The sequence below is a fragment of the Macaca nemestrina genome, chromosome 17 (assembly GCF_043159975.1).
Source record: "Macaca nemestrina isolate mMacNem1 chromosome 17, mMacNem.hap1, whole genome shotgun sequence".
Lineage (NCBI taxonomy): Eukaryota > Metazoa > Chordata > Mammalia > Primates > Cercopithecidae > Macaca > Macaca nemestrina.
Window position 1 is genome coordinate 67,831,199 of NC_092141.1, and position 17,594 is coordinate 67,848,792.

Genomic DNA, 17,594 nt, shown 5'->3' on the forward strand with positions numbered 1-17,594 from the left:
ATGCCACCGTGCCTGGCTATGTTTGTTTATTTATTTATTTACTTATTTATTTATTTATTGAGATGGAGTCACTCTGTCGCCCAGGCTGGAATGCAGTGGCACGATCTCAGCTCACTGCAAGTTCTGCCTCCCGGGTTCACGCCATTCTCCTGCCTCAACCTCCCAAGTAGCTGGGACTATAGGCGCCCACCACCACGCCTGGCTTATTTTTTGTATTTTTAGTAGAGACGGGGTTTCACCGTGTTAGCCAGGATGGTCTCGATCTCTTGACCTCGTGATCTGCCCATCTCGGCCTCCCAAATTGCTGGGATTACAGGAGGGCCCAACAGCTATGTTTGTTTTACCAGAATGAAAGGACTTACAAAAAAGAAGCTAGACACTGAAGAGAATACACAGTTGGATTCCATTTATAGCAAGTACAAAAACAAGAAAAACTAATGTCTGGTGACAGACATCAGAACAGTGACTACTCTTTGGAGGTTAATGGCTAGAAGAATGTATGAAGGGGGAGGTTCTGGGGTAATTATCTATTTCTTTTTTTTTTTTTTTTCCTGAAACAGTCTCGCTCTGTCACCCAGGCTGGAGTGCAGTGGCTCCATCTCAGCTCACTGCAACCTCCGCCTCCCAGGTTCAAGCCATTCTCCTGCCTCAGGCTTCTGAGTAGCTAGGATTACAGGTGTGCGCCACCACGCCCGGCTAATTTTTGTATTTTTGTAGAGATTTCACCATGTTGCCTAGGCTGGTCTTGAACTCCTGACCTTGTGATCTGCCTGCCTTGGCCTCCTAAAATGCTGGGATTACAGGTGTAAGCCACCGCGCCGGGCCTAATTATCTATTTCTTGATCTAAGTGTTACTTCTGCCAGTGTTCAGTTGGTACAAACCACCAAGCTTTTTGCTTATGTTTGCCCCGTATGCATTATTTATCCTTTAATCATTAGTTCTCCAAAACCCTCAAACTCCAGCGCTTTTTTTTTTTTTTTTTTTTTAGACAAGGCCTCGCTGTCGGGTGGAGTGCAGTGGCTCAGATCATAGCTCACTGTAGCCTCGAACTCCTGGGCTCAAGCGATCCTCCCATCTCTGTCTCCCAAAGCGGTGGGAAAAAATTTTAATTGCGGCCGAGCGCGGTGGCTCACGCCTGTGCCAGCCCTTTGGGAGGCCGAGACGGGGGCGGATCACCTGAGGTAAGGAGTTCGAGACCAGCCTGACCAACAGGAAGAAACCCTGTCTCTACTAAAAATACAAAATTAGCGGGGCGTGGTGGCCCATGCGTATAACCCCAGCTACTCGGCAGGCTGAGGCAGTACTAATCGCTTGAACCCGGGGGGCGGTGGTTGCAGTGAGCCGAGATCGCGCCATCGCACTCCAGCCTGGGCAACAAGAGCGGAACTCCGTCTCAAAAAAGAAAAAAGAAAAAATTTTAATTGCAAAAATCCGAATAAGTTCTTGAAAGCTGGACTTTTCCCCTTTTTTGTGCCCTAAGCCTGCGCTGAATCTGTGCCTTCTTTGAAATGCTTTCCCGCCTTCTTTCTCGGGGTCCCACGCTACCTGGGGCCGCACTCTTCAAGCACTGGATGTTGACTAACTCGTCTCCTTATCTGTCTTCCCGAATGGCCCAGAGCTGAGTTCTTACTAATCCCGCTAACCTGTAGTTCGGTGCGCGCTGCAAAGCAGTAACAAATCCAATCAGCCCGGGAGGCAGACAGCAAGGACCGGAGAACAAGGCTGGAAAGCGAAACGTCGCACCGGCTCTGCCCAGCGGCGCCAGCCCGGGCAACCTTACGCAGACGCGAAGCCACACCCCTTTCCCCAAGTACCTCCCCGCTAACTCCTCCCCCTGGCCCAGCGTCTCACACGGATTGTCTAAGTCCCCGCCCACCAGGCGTGGCCCCGCTCTGGGAGGACCGCAATCCCGCCAACAATGACTCCGCCCCTCCTTCCGCTGAGAAACCTGTCCCTTTTATTTAAAGAATACCTTTTACGTCAGCCCGCCTTACGTAGCTTTGCGTCATCAGTGCAAGGCGCGGAGGCGGGACTTCCTGTCCCTGGCATAACAGCTTCCGGGAGAAGCCGGAAGAGACCGGACCCTGAACAGAATCGCAGATTGCCAGCCCTTTTCCCGACCCCTACGGAAAGACGAGTCCAGGGGCCGTCCTGGCGAGGTCAAAACATTTAGTCTGGCCTTTTCAGGTGAGGACTTCCCCATCCAGGCACAGTGCTGGTCAAATCCCCCTTTAATTTCCCATGACTCCCCGCGTCCTCAAGCCCCGCCCCCAGTTCCCCAGCCCCGCCCCGAAGTTTGAGGGGTGTGGACGGTTTGTGACCCCCTTAGCCGACCCTACCCCTCACGGGCCGGGAGAGCTGGGCTTATCACGGAGGCCAGGGCCAGGCAGCCCTTCGGTTCAGGTGGGCCCATGGACCCCAGTCCAACGCCGCGGGAATAGGACCATCCAAACGCGAAACCTGCGCCTCAGAAAAAGGGTGCGGGACCCCTCCTCACCGTGCGGTCACGGTACGGACAGGGTAGATCACAGGCTGAGGGACATAGTAAAGACCTCTGAGGCCGGACACCTGGGGTCCTGCTGGGCCCCTCCCCACGAGAGTTCCCTGTGTCTGTGCCAGCCGTTTTCGTCTTTCTTCGCCGCAGTTTCCTTTTCTGTAAATCATGGTTAATGACATTAACCTTCTTGCCATCAGGGATTAGTTGTGGGTGTGATAAATAATTGCTACCATTTATTGAGCAATTGCAGTTTGCACTGTGCCAGGCACTGTGCTAAGTATTTTGCTTCGATGATTTCACGTCATCTTCAAAACAACCTCATGAGGTAGGTACTGTTTTTAACCCCATTTTACTGATGAGAAAGCTGAGGCTCTGAGAAAGTTGTCTGAGGTAATATAGCTAGTAAGACGCGAGACTGGGGTTATAATTAGTTGTTGTTTTTCTAACTCCAGGGCCAGTATATTAAATAAGGATGTTGATGTGTTCCACAGATATTCTTTGAGCAACTACTGGGGCATTATATTGGACACTTCAGTACCAAGAGAAATACATACGATCCTTGTCTACCAGGAGTCTAATAGAGAGATGGAGAGGTAGATAAGTATAATGAAGTTTTATAGGTGCTGTGAGAATAGTCTGATAATGATAATCACCAGACTGGATTTGCCCAGGGACAGCTGTGAAAGCAGCAGATTCTCCAAAGGACATAGTAGGTACTCCAGGGATCAAGCAGGGACCCTTCCTGCCTTTCTAAGAAACTGCAGCAGCAGAACCTTCACAGTGAAAGAAGAGAGACTGAGATATGGATTGTGAGAGTTGTTATGGAATCTTTTTCAAATCACTTCCACGTGGGGAGTGGTCATTGCAGGAGTGGGCCCATGGTGACCCAGGAGGGTGGTGCTTCTGGTGTCTGTCCCATGTTGCTCCCCGGGGCTTGCCAGAAGTTTCAGAGGTGGCATATAATGTCTGCTGCATAGTGTCTGCTCGTGACCCCTACAGAGTTGCCCGTTTGAGGTTGTCTGACTCTGCTTTTGATGGTAGGTCAGTTTTCTTTGACTCTTGACATCTGGCAGCCTGGATCTGTGACCAGGAATGAAATAGGCTGAAATGAGACAATCCGGCAGGGATGGCTAAACAGTGCCTCTAAGCGGGCCCCGCAGTAAAATATTCCAGACTTTTGGGTCTCTCTGAAGCCACTTTGGAGGCTGCTTAGGAGACATATTTGCTTGACCAAGTGATAGAAATCCTAGAGAAACTCAGGCCTCAGCAAAGGTTTTTCCTCATTCGCCAAAAAAGCAACAACAGTAGCAGCAGCAGCAGCAAGGCTGTGGGCTTTTCCTGCTGATCCACGCTCATTGGGAAGTTGGAGTGTGAGAGAGGAAGGTCACAGAACATGAAAGCAAGAGTTTCACAATAGAGGCAAAGGGTACAATAGGTCTTTAGCTTTACGTTGGGGTGCCAGAATTAGGAAGGTTTGTGCCCCCTTCTACAGAACACTGAACTCCTTTTTTTTTTTCAGGGCTGGGTCAGTTAGAACCTAAACAAACTAGAGACCTGGTTGCAACCCCTCAGGCTCTGCTGATGCTGTCCCCCTTTGTTCCTGCAGCGTGGACCCTGCCGGCAGCCAGGCCATGGAGCTCTCTGATGTCACCCTCATTGAGGGTGTGGGTAATGAGGTGATGGTGGTGACAGGTGTGGTGGTGCTGATTCTAGCCTTGGTCCTAGCTTGGCTCTCTACCTACGTAGCAGACAGCGGTAGCAACCAGCTCCTGGGCGCCATTGTGTCAGCAGGTGACACATCCGTCCTCCACCTGGGGCATGTGGACCACCTGGTGGCAGGCCAAGGCAACCCCGAGCCAACTGAACTCCCCCATCCATCAGAGGGTAATGATGAGAAGGCTGAAGAGGCTGGTGAAGGTCGGGGAGACTCCACAGGGGAAGCTGGAGCTGGGGGTGGTATTGAACCCAGCCTTGAGCATCTCCTTGACATCCAAGGCCTGCCCAAAAGACAAGCAGGTGCAGACAGCAGCAGTCCAGAGGCCCCCCTGAGATCTGAGGATAGCACCTGCCTCCCTCCCAGCCCTGGCCTCATCACTGTACGGCTCAAATTCCTCAATGATACCGAGGAGCTGGCTGTGGCTAGGCCAGAGGATACCGTGGGTGCCCTGAAGAGGTGAGTGGCCTGGGAAGTGGGAAGCTGCTTGTGCTCATCCCCCAGCCATTGGTTGCCTCTAAGGAGGCTGGTGCAGACGTAGGAGCTGCAGGGAAGTATAAGATCCAGCCCCTACTAAGGGCACGTAGATACTTTCTTAGAAATACACCCCTCAGGCCGGGCGCGGTGGCTCCCAGCACTTTGGGAGGCCAAGGTGGGTGCATCACAAGGTCAGGAGTTTGAGACTAGCCTGACCAATATGGTGAAACCCCATCTCTACTAATAGTAAAAAAATTAGCTGGGCGTGGTGGCACACACCTGTAATCCCAGCTACTCAGGAGGCTAAGGCAGGAGAATTGCTTGAACCTGGGAGGCAGAGGTTGTAGTGAGCTGAGATTGCACCATTGCACACCAGCCTGGGTGACAGAGTGAGACTCAGTCTCAAAAAAACAAAACAAAACAAATACACTCTTCATTAGTTAAGGATAAAGATGAGGGAGGCCGGGCACGGTGGCTCACGCCTGTAATCCCAGCACTTTGGGCAGATCACAAGGTCAAGACATCAAGACCATCCTGGCCAAAATGGTGAAACCCCGTCTCTACTAAAAAAACAAAAATTAGCTGGGCGCGGTGCCGCATTCCTGTAGTCCCAGCTACTTGGGAGGCTGAGGCAGGAGAATTGCTTGAACCCAGGAGGTGGAGGTTGTAGTGAGCCAAGATCACGCCACTGCACTCCAGCCTGGCAACAGAGTGAGACTCCGTCTCAAAAAAAAATAAAAATAGGCCGGGCGCGGTGGCTCAAGCCTGTAATCCCAGCACTTTGGGAGGCCGAGACGGGTGGATCACGAGGTCAGGAGATCGAGACCATCCTGGCTAACACGGTGAAACCCCGTCTCTACTAAAAAAATACAAAAAAACTGGCCGGGCGAGGTGGCGGGCGCCTGTAGTCCCAGCTACTTGGGAGGCTGAGGCAGGAGAATGGCGTGAACCCGGGAGGCGGAGCTTGCAGTGAGCTGAGATCCGGCCACTGCACTCCAGCCTGGGCGACAGATCAAGACTCCGTCTCAAAAAAAAAAAAAATAAATAAATAAAAATAAAATAAAAAAATAAAAATAAATATAAATAAATAAAAATTAAAATTAAAAAAAAAGATGAGGGAAAAAAAAAATCCACCCTCTAATTTTTCCCCACTCCCCTTTGTTGGTCCAGGCCTTTTTGCTTTCTCATTCTTCACCCTCTGTCTTTCCTTCCATGTCTTTCATCCTTACAGCAAATACTTCCCTGGACAAGAAAGCCACATGAAACTGATCTACCAGGGCCGCCTGCTACAGGACCCAGCCTGCACACTGCGTTCTCTGAACATTACTGACAACTGTGTGATTCACTGCCACCGCTCACCCCCAGGGTCAGCTGTTCCAGGCCCCTCAGCCTCCTTGGCCTCCTCAGCCACTGAGCCACCCAGCCTTGGTGTCAATGTGGGCAGCCTCATGGTGCCTGTCTTTGTGGTGCTATTGGGTGTGGTCTGGTACTTCCGAATCAATTACCGCCAATTCTTCACAGCACCTGCCACTGTCTCCCTGGTGGGAGTCACCGTCTTCTTCAGCTTCCTAGTATTTGGGATGTATGGACGATAAGGACATAGGAAGAAAATGAAAGGCATGGTCTTCCTCCTTTACGGCCTCCCCCCTTTTCCTGGCCAGAGCTGGGCCCAAGGGCCTGGGAGGGAGGGGTGGAAAGGATGTGATGGAAATCTCCTCCATAGGACACAGGAGGCAGGTACGGGGCCTCCTCTTCTCGTCCACAGGAGTACAGACGTCCCTTCTGTGCAAGCACAACTCAGGTAGAAATGAGGATGTCATCTTCCTTCACTTTTAGGGTCCTCCTGAAGGAGTTCAAAGCTGCTGGCCAAGCTCAGTGGGGAGCCTGGGCTCTGAGATTCCCTCCCACCGGTGGTCCTGGCTCTTCCCAGTGTCCTGCATGTCTGCCCCCAGCACCCAGGGCTGCCTGCCTGGGCAGCTCAGCATGGCCCCAGCACACCTCCATAGGAATCCTGGAGTATCCTTCCATTTCTCAGCCAAATACCTTTTGAGACTGAAATCACACAGGCGGGAATGAAGATTGTGCCAGCCTTCTCTTATGGGCACCTAGCCGCCTTCACCTTCTCCCTCTACCCCTTAGCAGGAATAGAGTGTCCTCCCTTCTTTCAAAGCACTTTGCTTGCATTTTATTTTTTTAAGAGTCCTTCATAGAGCTCAGTCAGGAAGGGGACAGGACACCAAGCCAAGCCCCCAGCATTGGGAGCGGCCAGGCCACAGCTGCTGCTCCCGTAGGCCTCAGGCTGTAAGCAAGAGACAGCACTGGCCCTTGGCCAGCGTCCTACCCTTCCCAATTCCAAGGACTGGGTATGGATCGCTGGGCCCTAGGCTCCTGCTTCTGGGGCTATTGGAGGGTCAGTGTCTGTGACTGAATAAAGTTCCCTTTTGTGGTCCTGGAGCCTCTTTCTGTGACAGAGAATGACTGCGCTGCCCCCAGCAACATGGTAATGAGGGTAGGTAGGCCGGGGCTACCAACGGGAGATGCAGTTTATTTACACCAGCAGCCATGGGGGCAGAGGGAATACACAGCGTTTACAAAGTTAGCTACCTGTACAGAATGGATTACATATGCAAAAATAAAAATCTCAAGACCACAGGACAGCGTGAGCCCCACCCCCCTCCCCCAATGACCCCAGCATGCGGTAATGCCAGGCGGGTGGCCCCTGGGCATGCGGGGGGGAGTGATGCATGGAAGGAAAAGCCACCGGCCATGGAAATTAGTACAGAACCCCCCCACACACACTCAGACACATGATAGGATACAGGGCGGACGACACCTAGCCGGGGTGGGAAGGATGGGAATTGAAACCCACACAGCCTGCTGTTAAAGGGAGGGGAGTGGGGAGCTCCTAGCCCCTGTTCAACTACATGGTAGGGGGGCACTCTCTCCCCAGAAGGAAAAGGGTTTGTTCCCTCAGAGTCCCTGCTGGACCAAGCCCATCTCTTACCCAGCCTGGGCAGGGGGCTCTGCCCTGAGGGCGGGCCAAGGAACAATGGGGAAGTTTATGTGGACAAACCAGTTCCCAAACTACTTCCCACTTCTCCCTCCTCCAACCAGAAGGGGGAAAAAGGGAGAAGCCACAGGGCAAAGAGTGTATTAGGGCCTGAGCTGCAGCTGCCTCTCAGAAGGGAGAGTGGCCCACAGCCTTCCTCCCTTCACCTTCAGCCCACTCCCCAGACTGCATCTGGAAGCGGCTGGAGGCCTGCTGAGATCCTCCTCTCCCTCCGGCCTCCCCTCAGAGGGAGAAGGCTACGGAGGGCCAAGAACGGAGGAGCCCAGGCCCCAGGATTTATTCTAACTCCTGCCAAAATGTTTGGCTTTTTAAAAAATAATCACAATTTGTGGGTTAAAAACCAATTTGCAACCAGGCATGAGCCACAATCAGAACCACCCCAGGGGGAGAGCGGAGTTCCAGACAGGGCATTGCAGCCCCATCTCTGTTGTTCCCTTAACCCTCTAGGGTCCCTAACCCGATCAGTCCAACCAGTCCTGGGTACTAGCTACCCAAATGTGGGATGGCTCCTCTTGGGAAGAGGGCAGGGGACATGTCCAGGAAGTGCCAGAGAACTTGGCTCAGGGTCACCTCCACCCGTGTCAGTCAGCTCTGCTCCCAGCCCAGGTCGCGGTCCTCCAGCTTGGCTCCTGGGAGTGGTGGTGCCCGCATGGAGGGGGGACGGTACATCTCTTCAGGATGTAGACCAGGCAGGTGGGCACACTGGCATGACAGTCCCAGAGAGGGGCAATGACACCCCTTCCCCTCCACTGACAACCCGGAGCACAGAGGCCACCCTCTCTTCCCACCCGACTCCTAGCAAAGGGGGAGAGACACGAGATTAGGATTTTCCTCAGAGCCCCAAACCACAAGTACAGAATAAATAACTTAAAAGCGCTAAGGAAGGGAAACAGGGCAGGCTTTGGAGGCAGGAGCGCCGAGAGAAACTGAAGCCGGTCAAGGTGAAGGGGGTGGAAGCAGCAGTTGGGAACCTGGGCTGCCCCGGTAGGGCAGTGGGGCAGGATGGGCAGGAGGAACACGGGGCCACCCCAGGAGGGTGAGGCTGGGTCCCTTCCTGGGGCAGGGAATGAGGTAAGAAAACATTTCAAATAAAGCAGCACCGTTCCCTCTCACCTTGGGGCCCCACTCCTCACCAGCCCTGGGTCAGGGAGGAGAGACGGGGAGGAATTCTGACACTTCTCCCTCTTCCTACCCTCCCTTTCCCATTCCTTGAAGCTGTAGAGGCTGGAGGCCCTTTCCTGGCACCCAACAACAAAAGGACAGCTCCTGCTGCCAAGGAGGCCCATGGGGACTGAGGGGAAAGGGCTGCCCCTGTGAGGGGCAGGGAAGGTGGCGGCAGTTCTGGACGCCCACCTCAGCAGACAGCACTCTGTGCCTGCCTACCCCTGGGACTGGGGGCATTTGATAGGATTCTGCACACAGACAGGACATGCCCAGCCTTGCCCCTCAGCTCCAAGCACCGGACCCATTCACATTGCTGAGGGCGGCCAAGGCAGGCCCCCTCCAGGCTCAGCTTCCAACCCACAGCCTCCCGGGTCGCCACATTGCCCCTCAGCAGGGCTTAGTCCAGTTCCTGGGGTGGGGGGCAGGCAGTGCCCTGGCACAGCGCCCAGGTCAGGCCCCTGGCCTAGCTGGACATCCAGTAACTCACAGAATAAATAGGAAAACTGCCTCCCCACCAAACTTATGTCCAAGGCATAATATGTCCAGGTCTGAGTCCTGCACGCTGAGGAGTCGTGCTCCATTGCAGAGGACTTTGACACCCCCCAGGGGCGCATAATCGGATCCTCTGCCTGCCTGGCCCACCAAGCTTCCCAAGCCCCAACCCCCAGCAGCCGTCCATTTGCCAGGCTATGCCACCTGGGTGGGGGTCAGGAGAGAGGGCTCTGCTCAGCCAAAGGCTATCCCTTGCACCCAAGTCAGTTGATGTCATCATAGATGCTGGGCGTCGGGGGTGCCGGTGGCTTTGGCTTCTTCTTCTTGTTGGAACCTAGGCCGGAGGCAGTCCCTACCAGGCTCAGATGGGATTTCTTTTTCTTGGTTTTCCGTGACTCAGAGCTGTTGGTACCTGTAGAGAAAAGAGACACAAAGGATGAGAGTAGGGTTGTGGCAGGAGAGGTGGCACTCCCACGGCTTCGGGCACAGCCCCTGGGGCCCAACTGTATCACGTACCTAGACCCCATCCCTGATTTTCACTCGTCTTGGAGGAGCCTGAATCAGAGGGTGAGAGGTCAGAGGAGCCATCCCACTGAAGCCGGCTGATCAGGGCCTGGCTGTCAGTCATGTCAAAGCTGTCATTATCCAGGGAGCTCTCGACCTCTGGAAGGACGCTAGAAAGGGGATGAGCCAAAGAAGGGCTTTAGAGATAGCGATCATCGCCCTAACTGGTCATAACCCCCCATCCCTCCTGTAGGGCCACTTACGCCGAGGGCCCGAGGAAATAAATCCGCACAGTTCGCCTCTGCTCATCTGTGTGCTGTGGGCAGCGTAGGGACCTGGTGGTGAGGCAAGGCAGGGAGGGGTCTGAGGAACTCAGGTAAAGCCCCTCCTCTCGGCAAGGCAGGAGCCACAGGCACAGACAGGGAAGGGATGAGTGCAGATTCGTCCCCAGACTGTGGCCGAAGGCCTGATCATTAGAGGAGGGAAGGGGAAGGGCAGAAGCCCCATTGCTCAAGTCCGACCCATGCCCATGGTGAGTGTGCAGGAGGCCCCTGGCCCCCTTTCTAGGTTCTGTGCTCACCTTGTGCACATCTTCTTGGTGTGTTCAGAAATCACCCCACATTGCTGGAAGAGGAATATAAGCTGAAAGGAGGGATGGAGGGAACCTACTCTAGATGCTAGATGTTCCCTTCTGCATAAATGCTAGAAAGCACAAGCAGAGATGGCCCCAAGGTGTCCAGAGCAGACAGTCCCAGGACACTATGGGCCAGGAAACCTAATTCCAGAAAGAGAGAACAATATGGCCCTGACTGCTATGTCACCAGCTTCCTCCCCGGCATTGACCACTGCCTATGGCTCCAGCCCACTCCCAAGGGCCTTCTCCCTTGCCGGTCCCCCTCACCGTGGTGAGCAGGCTGCGAAGCTCCTCTGGCCCCAGGGTCTCATAGCTGATCCCAGTTGAATTGTTATACTGCAGGAGAACCAGAGGTACAGGTTAGAGATGGGGCAGAGAAGAGACAGGGGCCGGGGGGAAGCGAGAATCAGTCCCTCTGGTGCCTTTCTAAGCGAGAGGCTTTAGGACAACCCTGCCGTTTTCCAAGTGATTTCTCTCATCCCACCTACCTATGGATAAGGGGCGGGACTCAGAAAGAACATAAATATATAACATCCAAATAGCTCATCAGTGCCTCTGGCTGTCAGCATTCTGATCCCTACTTGTCCAAATCCCTACCACCTCACAACCAGGACAATGAGAGCAAGCGCGAGGGGCGGCCCATACTCACCTTAAAAGGATCCGAATTGCTAAGTTCCCCTGAAGAAGAAAAAAGAAGGGGAAGGGTGTTTGATGCAGAGGTACAGACAGAGAACCCTGAAAATAACCAGAGAGGAAGTGGGGGTGACAGAAGGATCACAGGCCCTCCCTCAATTCCCCTATCCCCGGGCCCCACCTCCACCCCCCGGCAATGAGTCCCAGAAGACGTAGCTAGAAGCATTCCCATTGCTCCGGCCCCACTTACCATTTTTGTGTTTTAAAGACTTGGATCTTCGAGGGGAATTGGGGTTCTGGAATGGGAGATACCATAGCTTTGGGGAAAGGGTAACGATAAGGGGGAGCCGAGAACCCAGGGAAGGAAAAAAGATTTGACAAAGCAGCATCCTCAAATTCCTACTCTTCCTCCCCAGTAGGAGGCCTGTCTACCCATGTGCCCTCCCCCGCCCTCCATTCCCACACCCCACCCGCCCACCACAGACACCCTCAAGCCCCCAGTGACCTCAGTCTGAGTCAAGACACTTGAGGACTCCCTGCCCAAAGGGGAGGGTATCTGTCCTTTGCCCATTAATTCCCCAATGCTTGCCCCAGCTCTCACCTTGTCTGATTTCCTCTTCTTGGCTAAGGGGGAACAAAAGCATAAAGAGCAGGGTTTCCGTTAAGTTCTCAATCTAAAAGCATCTCAAGAAAACTGTACAATAGGCTGGGCGCAGTGGCTCACACCTATAATCCCAGCACTTTGGGAGGCCCGGGCGGGCGGATCATGAAGTCAGGAGATTAAGACCATCCTGGCCAATATGGTGTAACCCCATCTCTACTAAAAACAAAAAAATTAGCTCGCCGTGGTAGCGCACACCTGTAATCCTGGCTACTCAGGAGGCTGAGACAGGGGAATCACTTGAACCCGGGAGACGGAGGTTGCAGTGAGCCAAGATTGCACCAATGCACCCCATCCTGGGCAACAGAGCGAGATTCCGTCTCAAAAAAAAAAAAAAAAAAGGAAACCGCACAACTATACTCTCTCTTCATCATTCAAGACAACAACCTTAGCCGGGCGCAGTGGCGGGCGCCTGTCGTCCCAGCTACTCCGGAGGCTGAGGCAGGAGAATGGCGTGAACCCGGGAGGCGGAGCTTGCAGTGAGCCGAGATTGCGCCACTGCACTCCAGCCTGGGCAGCCTGGGCGACAGAGCAAGACTCCGTCTCAAAAAAAAAAAAAAAAAAAAAAAAAAAAGACAACAACCTGTGACCACTTTATACCCAATTTCTGCTTCCCACCTCATCCCAATGCTCCCCAAGTTTCCCCAGATCCCCAAGCACCTTTCTTTTCCGAGCCATAAGACCAGTCGTTGTCATTGATGTCATCATTATCCTCTTGGTCACTCTCAGACTTATTCATATTGTTGCTATTGGCAATCCTGCCAAAGGGAGGGAAGAGAAAGGGTCAAGGGGGTCACCCCACTCTGCCCCCAACTTCAGAGGCACGTGGGGTATCTGGGGCCAAGTAAAACCCACTCTCTGTACCCTCCTAATGCCCCCGGGGTACTACACCATGGCACAGGCTGCAGAGAATGGGCAGCTCTGGTTCTCTCACCGGCGGTTGGCGATTCGGCTGCTGTTCCGACCCATTCCCAGGCACTTCTCCAGATGGGGAGCAAAGCGGGAGGCGGCAATGCTGCGACTGCAATTGGGGCAAACACACTCCTTGCTCTTCCACTGGTTGAAAACCTGTCCAAAGATGTCCAACCCCGGCTGGTCCACGATCTCTGGGGACAGGAGAGGCTGGCGATCAGGGTGGGCAGGGGACCCTCTCCTCTTGTTCCCACCTGGGGTCCCACGGCCTCTTCAATCCCTCCCCCGGCTCACAGGAGCTCCAGATGCTACATCTAGCACAGTTTCCAGAGAAGGAAACTCCAAACAGTCCCAGGGAAGGGCTGGACTGCTGCTCCTTCACCCTGAAGCTCACCAAAATCCTTCATGCTATCAGGGTCCGTGTCGTCCAGGAAGAAGTAGCCACACTTGACAGCCCGGTGTACCTCAAAGCAGAATCCCAAACAAGAATCCTCGACCAGGTCCGCATATATCTCCTGAGCGATGGCCTGGGCCCCAGGGGAGAACATCTACGGTCACAAGAGTCACAGCCCCCTGGACTCTCACCAACCAAATCTGCTGCCATCTGGCCCCAGCCAAAAATCACGCTTTCTTTGCCATTTTCCCCATCTTGACTTCGTGTTCTTTCTTCTTCCTGGATCCTTGGCCTTTTCAGCTGGCTATTCCCTTTAAGGAACAAGGCTGACTACCCAAATTCCTCTTTGGTGTGGATGCCAGATATAGCGACGTAGAGACATCAAGAGAAAGAACTGGAGGCACACGTGGGGGAGCCCTCACCTCTAGTTTGCTGTTATCCAGGCCAGACAAAGACATTTCCTCCATTTTCATTTGTAAACTCTTGTGGAGACGGCGCTCTGACTGCTCATAGCACAGCGGGCGGCAACACGGCTGCACACACGGGGGTGGGGGTGTTGTTGTGAGTCCAAGGCACCTCTGAAGGCGGCCACCTTCCCTCCCACCTCGCTGCCCAGAGCTCAGTCCTGGCATCAGGGTCTCTCCCTCCCCAAGGCCCAGGCTCACTAAGTCTGGATGGTCCTTCAGGGCCTGAAACCTAAAGGGGGCCTAGTCTTTCCCAGGCCTGAGCTCAGGCCCTGGACTCCACTGCCAATCAGAGTCTGGGTCTATAGGAGGCAGCAGCTCACCCTAGGTCCCCAAAACTCAAACCCCTCTTTGATACCCATGGTGCAATGCAGCAGGGGGAGGAGAAGGAACTCCAAGGCCTCAAAGCAAACCCACAGGGTGTGGCAAAGAACTGCACAGACTCCTAAATACACCCCCCCGCCTTCCCTAAAGACTCTCCTCAGAGTCACCTCTGCTTTCAGCCAGGATGTCCACTTGGGGGGGTACTGCTACCAGAAGTAGAAATGGCCCTAGGACCCTACAACCTTCACCCCACTCTGCCTTCCCTTGAAATCAGCCTGCCACTCCACGAGGGAAGCAGAGCTCACAGGAGCCTAGAGCTAAGGGACATTTCTAGCCACCATGAGCAGGAGCGGCGGGGCGGGGGGGGGGGGGGGTGCCCGGTGGGGTGGCACGCCAGGAGCGGGCACTCCCCTTACCTGTTCTTCCTTTAAATAACCACCCACCCTCCCTCAGGACCAGCCCGGAAGTCTCTCCAAGAGCCCCAAAGTCCAGGAACCCCCACCCAAGGATTCAGACACAGCACCCACAGCCCAGGGCCCCTCGGAACGGTGGGTACGAGTTTCAGGAGCCGCCGGCCTAGAGTGGGGTGGGGACTGACGAATGAGCCGGGGGCACTGGGAAGGGTAGGAGGCCGGGCCTCGGCTCTTCCCCCGTCCCTGCGGCACTGCTGCTGCATCATACCGACTGGGGGGAGGAGAGCCGAGCCGCCGGGGCCGGCACCGGGCCGGGACAGACCGACCCCCAGAGAGTGGACAGAGTGGGACGCGTCCCGGCCCCTCTCCTTCCCCGCCCGCCAGCAGCCCCGGCCGGCCGGGGAGAGGAGTCCGGGAGGGTGTCTCTATTGTCCCGGGGGCTGGGGCCTGGCTCCCTAACAAAGGCCCCGCGCCCCCTCCCCGGCCGGCCCTGCCCCGCCCAAGGGGGACCCAGACGGGGGAGAGCTGGGGGCCCCGGCCCGGCCGGGAAGCTGGGGGAAGCCGGGCGTTTCCGCGTCGGCCCGGGGGGAGGGGAAGGGGCGCTGACCCAGACCTGGGGGGAGGGGGCCCAAGCCCCGCCTCGGGCCCCGCCCCCCGCCCCCCGCAGGCCCCTCCCCCGTCCCCGTCTCCGTCCCGTACTCACCCCGCCCGGGGGGCCGCGCCGGGGCCCGGCGGCCTCTCAGGGCCGCGTCCTCCGGCGGCGGCGGCGGCGGCGGCTGCTCCGGAGCCCCATGTCCGTCGGTCCGTCCTCGCCTCTCCCCGGGGCCCAGGGCCCGGGGCCGGGGGGTCGGGCCGCCCCCCCGCCTCGCCGCCTCACCGGGCGGCCATGGCCCCTTCCCCTCCCTTCTTGTCCCGTCGCCGCCTCCTCCTCCTCACCTCACCCCGCCCGCGCGCAGTCCGCGCGCCGTCCGCGCGCCCCTCCCCCCGCCCCCCACTCCAGCCCGCCTCTCCCGGGCGGGGGGTGCGGCGCGAGCCCGGAGCGCGCGCGCGTGTGCCGCGACCGGAGGATGGATGGATGGAGCGAGCGAGAACGCGAACGTGCGCGCGCGCGCCCCTCTCCCCCTCCCTCCGCGCGGGCGCGAGGCCAAGCGCGAGCGCGCTCCAACCTCCTCCTCTTCCTCCTCCCGCCCCTCCCCAACACCCCGCCCTCCCCCTCCCTTCCTCTTCCTTCTTTCGCTTTCGCGCGCCCAGCGACTGCTCGCGCCTGCTAGAAGGGCCCGAGCGCGTGCATCTGCCCCGCGGCCGCAGCTCGGCAGCATTTGCTCCAGGGGGCGGGGACCGGGAGGGGAGGAGGGGCGCCACGCCGCCGTCCAAAGTACCGGCGAAGGGGACGGGGGCGGGGAGATGGGCGGGGCCTTCGCGGACCTCCCCGACCAATCGCCGAGAGGCCTCGGCCCGGGAGGCCCAATAAGATGGGGGTGGGTGGGGCGGCGTTCAAGGTGAGGTGCGCGGTGCGCTGGGGGCGGAGACATTGTGCCGTCCCGGCCGGCTCGGGGGCGGGGGCAGCGGGTGGCGTCGAAAGAGAGCGCCGGCTCCCAGCCGATCCTGGGACGCCTTCCGGCCCAGGCTTCCCCGCCCTTCCCTCGGGGCTCCCCGCTCTCTCCCCCCCCCCTCCGCTCCCCCCTTTACCCCGAGGCGTGCAGCCACTTCTGTGAAGAGGCCAGACTTGAAGTGGGGCGCAGTTAGGACCTCGGAGCGGAAAGCCCGTAGAATCGAAGGGGCTCGCCCGCGCCTCAGTTCTCCTGGTTTCTGGGCGGGTCTCAGCCCACGCCAGGCCTGCGGACCAACAAGCGGCCGAGATGAGGGTCCGCTGCTGAGGTCGGAGGCCAAGCTGCGCCCTTCTGCGCGGAGCGCCCTCCCCACCCCTCATCCTAATTTAGATCCCACACCTGCTTGCCTTTCCTGCTTCCGGAACCCACGCTGGACCCCCCACCCCTCAAGACAGCCTGCCTGGCACTGGCCAGATCCTTCCCCCGACCCAGTGCTTTTCTCCTGGGTGCAGAGTGTCCCTATGCTCACGCTCTCAGTCCCTCTTTAGGAAGGAGCGGGCCTTTTCCCAGCCGCGGTGGATGGCTGGATTGGCGCTTTCATCTCGGTTACTCTGTGTCTGGTGTCCTGGAACGGTTGTGTGACAGCCCTCTCCCCTCAAGAGATAAGATTAAAAAGGAGGATAGTCTGAAATCACATACTTGGAGCCATCTTTGGTTTTTAGTTTTCCGCAAATATTTTATTCTCACCGATTTCTCCTGAGAAACAGCAAACATTTATTGAGGCGATATTCCAGAGTAGTTAAGATCAGGCGTCTGATTTGAATTTAAATCGTTGGATCTAGCAAATGAGTTTCCTCTGCCTCAGTTTCCTCTGTTGTCAGTGGGCATAATGATAGTCCTATCTCATTGCGTTGCTGTAGTGATTAACAAGTCAGTGCATGTGAAACTCTTAGCTCTGTGTAAGTGCTTGGTAAATCTTAGCTGTTATTCTTACGGTGCTCCAGGTGCTGGGACAAAAGATGATATAAGACAGTTGTGCTTCTTCAAGAAGTTCACTGTCTTGTGGGATAGACAGGTAGGATAATAATTGCAAAAGAGTGTGACGAAAACAGCAGAGAGAGAACAGAGGTAGCCAGAAGGAGACATCAAATAATGTAAGAGAGTTGGTCAAGAAAGGCTTCTTGGGTTGGGCGGGGTGGCCCAGGCCTGTAATTCCAGCACTTTGGGAGGCCAGGAGCTCAAGACCAGCCTGCAAAAATGCAAAAATTAGCTGAGTGTGGTGGCATGCTCCTGTAATCCCAGCTACTCAGGAGGCTGAGGGAGGAGAATCGCTTGAACCTGGGAGGCGGAGGTTGCAGTGAGCTGAGATTGCACCACTGCACTCCAGCCTGGGCGACAGAGCGAGATGCTGTCTCAAAACAAAACAAAACAAAAAAGAAGAAAAAGAAAAACTTCTTGTAGTGGGAGATGAACCAGGTAAAGGTAGGCCAAGAAAGCATTGGATATCCCCAACCGGAAGCTTCAGAAGCCTGGATCAAGCTGAAACAGAGGATTGGGTGGCAGAATAGCTGGAGGTGAGCAGGCTGGATCATACAGGACAAAGCAAGTAGGTGTTGAAAGTTTCGCCTGTAAGCCATGAGGAATCCTCAAGGGGACTCATTCACCAGACTTATTTATGTATTTAGTAGAT

General features: G+C 55.9%; 2 protein-coding genes across 34 annotated transcripts; one reads left to right on the forward strand and one right to left on the reverse strand.

The window, feature by feature from the left end:
- Positions 1–2,040: 2,040 nt before the first annotated feature.
- On the forward strand, positions 2,041–7,138 carry LOC105469183 (transmembrane and ubiquitin like domain containing 2). 10 transcript variants are annotated; one of them, XM_011719903.3, is made up of 4 exons: positions 2,048–2,188; positions 2,696–2,823; positions 4,105–4,671; positions 5,921–7,138. In XM_011719903.3, the coding sequence occupies exons 2-4, from the start codon at positions 2,789–2,791 to the stop codon at positions 6,282–6,284; spliced, it is 966 nt and encodes a 321-aa protein (XP_011718205.1). In that variant the 5' UTR covers positions 2,048–2,188; positions 2,696–2,788; the 3' UTR covers positions 6,285–7,138. The 10 variants fall into 10 exon arrangements, with proteins under 10 accessions (XP_011718268.1, XP_011718205.1, XP_011718233.1 ...); XM_011719931.3 differs by lacking the exon at positions 2,696–2,823 and adding an exon at positions 2,990–3,091; XM_011719975.3 differs by lacking the exon at positions 2,696–2,823 and adding an exon at positions 2,990–3,091 and having other exon boundaries at positions 2,049–2,188; positions 4,018–4,671.
- A 76-nt stretch (positions 7,139–7,214) lies between these two features.
- Positions 7,215–15,447, reverse strand: LOC105469125 (ataxin 7 like 3). 24 transcript variants are annotated; one of them, XM_071083248.1, is made up of 13 exons: positions 15,058–15,447; positions 13,576–13,686; positions 13,154–13,286; positions 12,782–12,953; positions 12,508–12,605; positions 11,788–11,810; positions 11,437–11,482; positions 11,203–11,231; positions 10,821–10,889; positions 10,500–10,543; positions 10,183–10,254; positions 9,932–10,089; positions 7,215–9,827 (listed from the first exon to the last, which is right to left on the reverse strand). In XM_071083248.1, exons 2-13 carry the CDS (start codon positions 13,624–13,626, stop codon positions 9,679–9,681), a joined length of 1,044 nt encoding a protein of 347 aa, XP_070939349.1. In that variant the 5' UTR covers positions 13,627–13,686; positions 15,058–15,447; the 3' UTR covers positions 7,215–9,678. The 24 variants fall into 24 exon arrangements, with proteins under 24 accessions (XP_070939349.1, XP_070939344.1, XP_070939347.1 ...); XM_071083243.1 differs by having other exon boundaries at positions 11,203–11,288; XM_071083246.1 differs by having other exon boundaries at positions 11,437–11,503.
- Positions 15,448–17,594: the final 2,147 nt, after the last annotated feature.

Bases quoted from the DNA above. Each gene is read 5' to 3' on its own strand.
- LOC105469125 (XM_011719733.3), bottom strand. From the start codon at position 13,785: ATGCCAGGACTGAGCTCTGGGCAGCGAGGTGGGAGGGAAGGTGGCCGC. The intron at 12,954-13,153 runs GTGAGCTTCAGG...TCCTGTCCCCAG, and splicing joins TGATAGCATGAAGGATTTTG to AGATCGTGGACCAGCCGGGG. The intron at 10,255-10,499 runs GTGAGCACAGAA...CCTCACCACCAG, and splicing joins ACCAAGAAGATGTGCACAAG to GTCCCTACGCTGCCCACAGC.
- LOC105469183 (XM_011719903.3), top strand. From the start codon at position 2,789: ATGATTTCACGTCATCTTCAAAACAACCTCATGAG. The intron at 2,824-4,104 runs GTAGGTACTGTT...TTGTTCCTGCAG, and splicing joins CTTCAAAACAACCTCATGAG to CGTGGACCCTGCCGGCAGCC. The intron at 4,672-5,920 runs GTGAGTGGCCTG...TCATCCTTACAG, and splicing joins ACCGTGGGTGCCCTGAAGAG to CAAATACTTCCCTGGACAAG.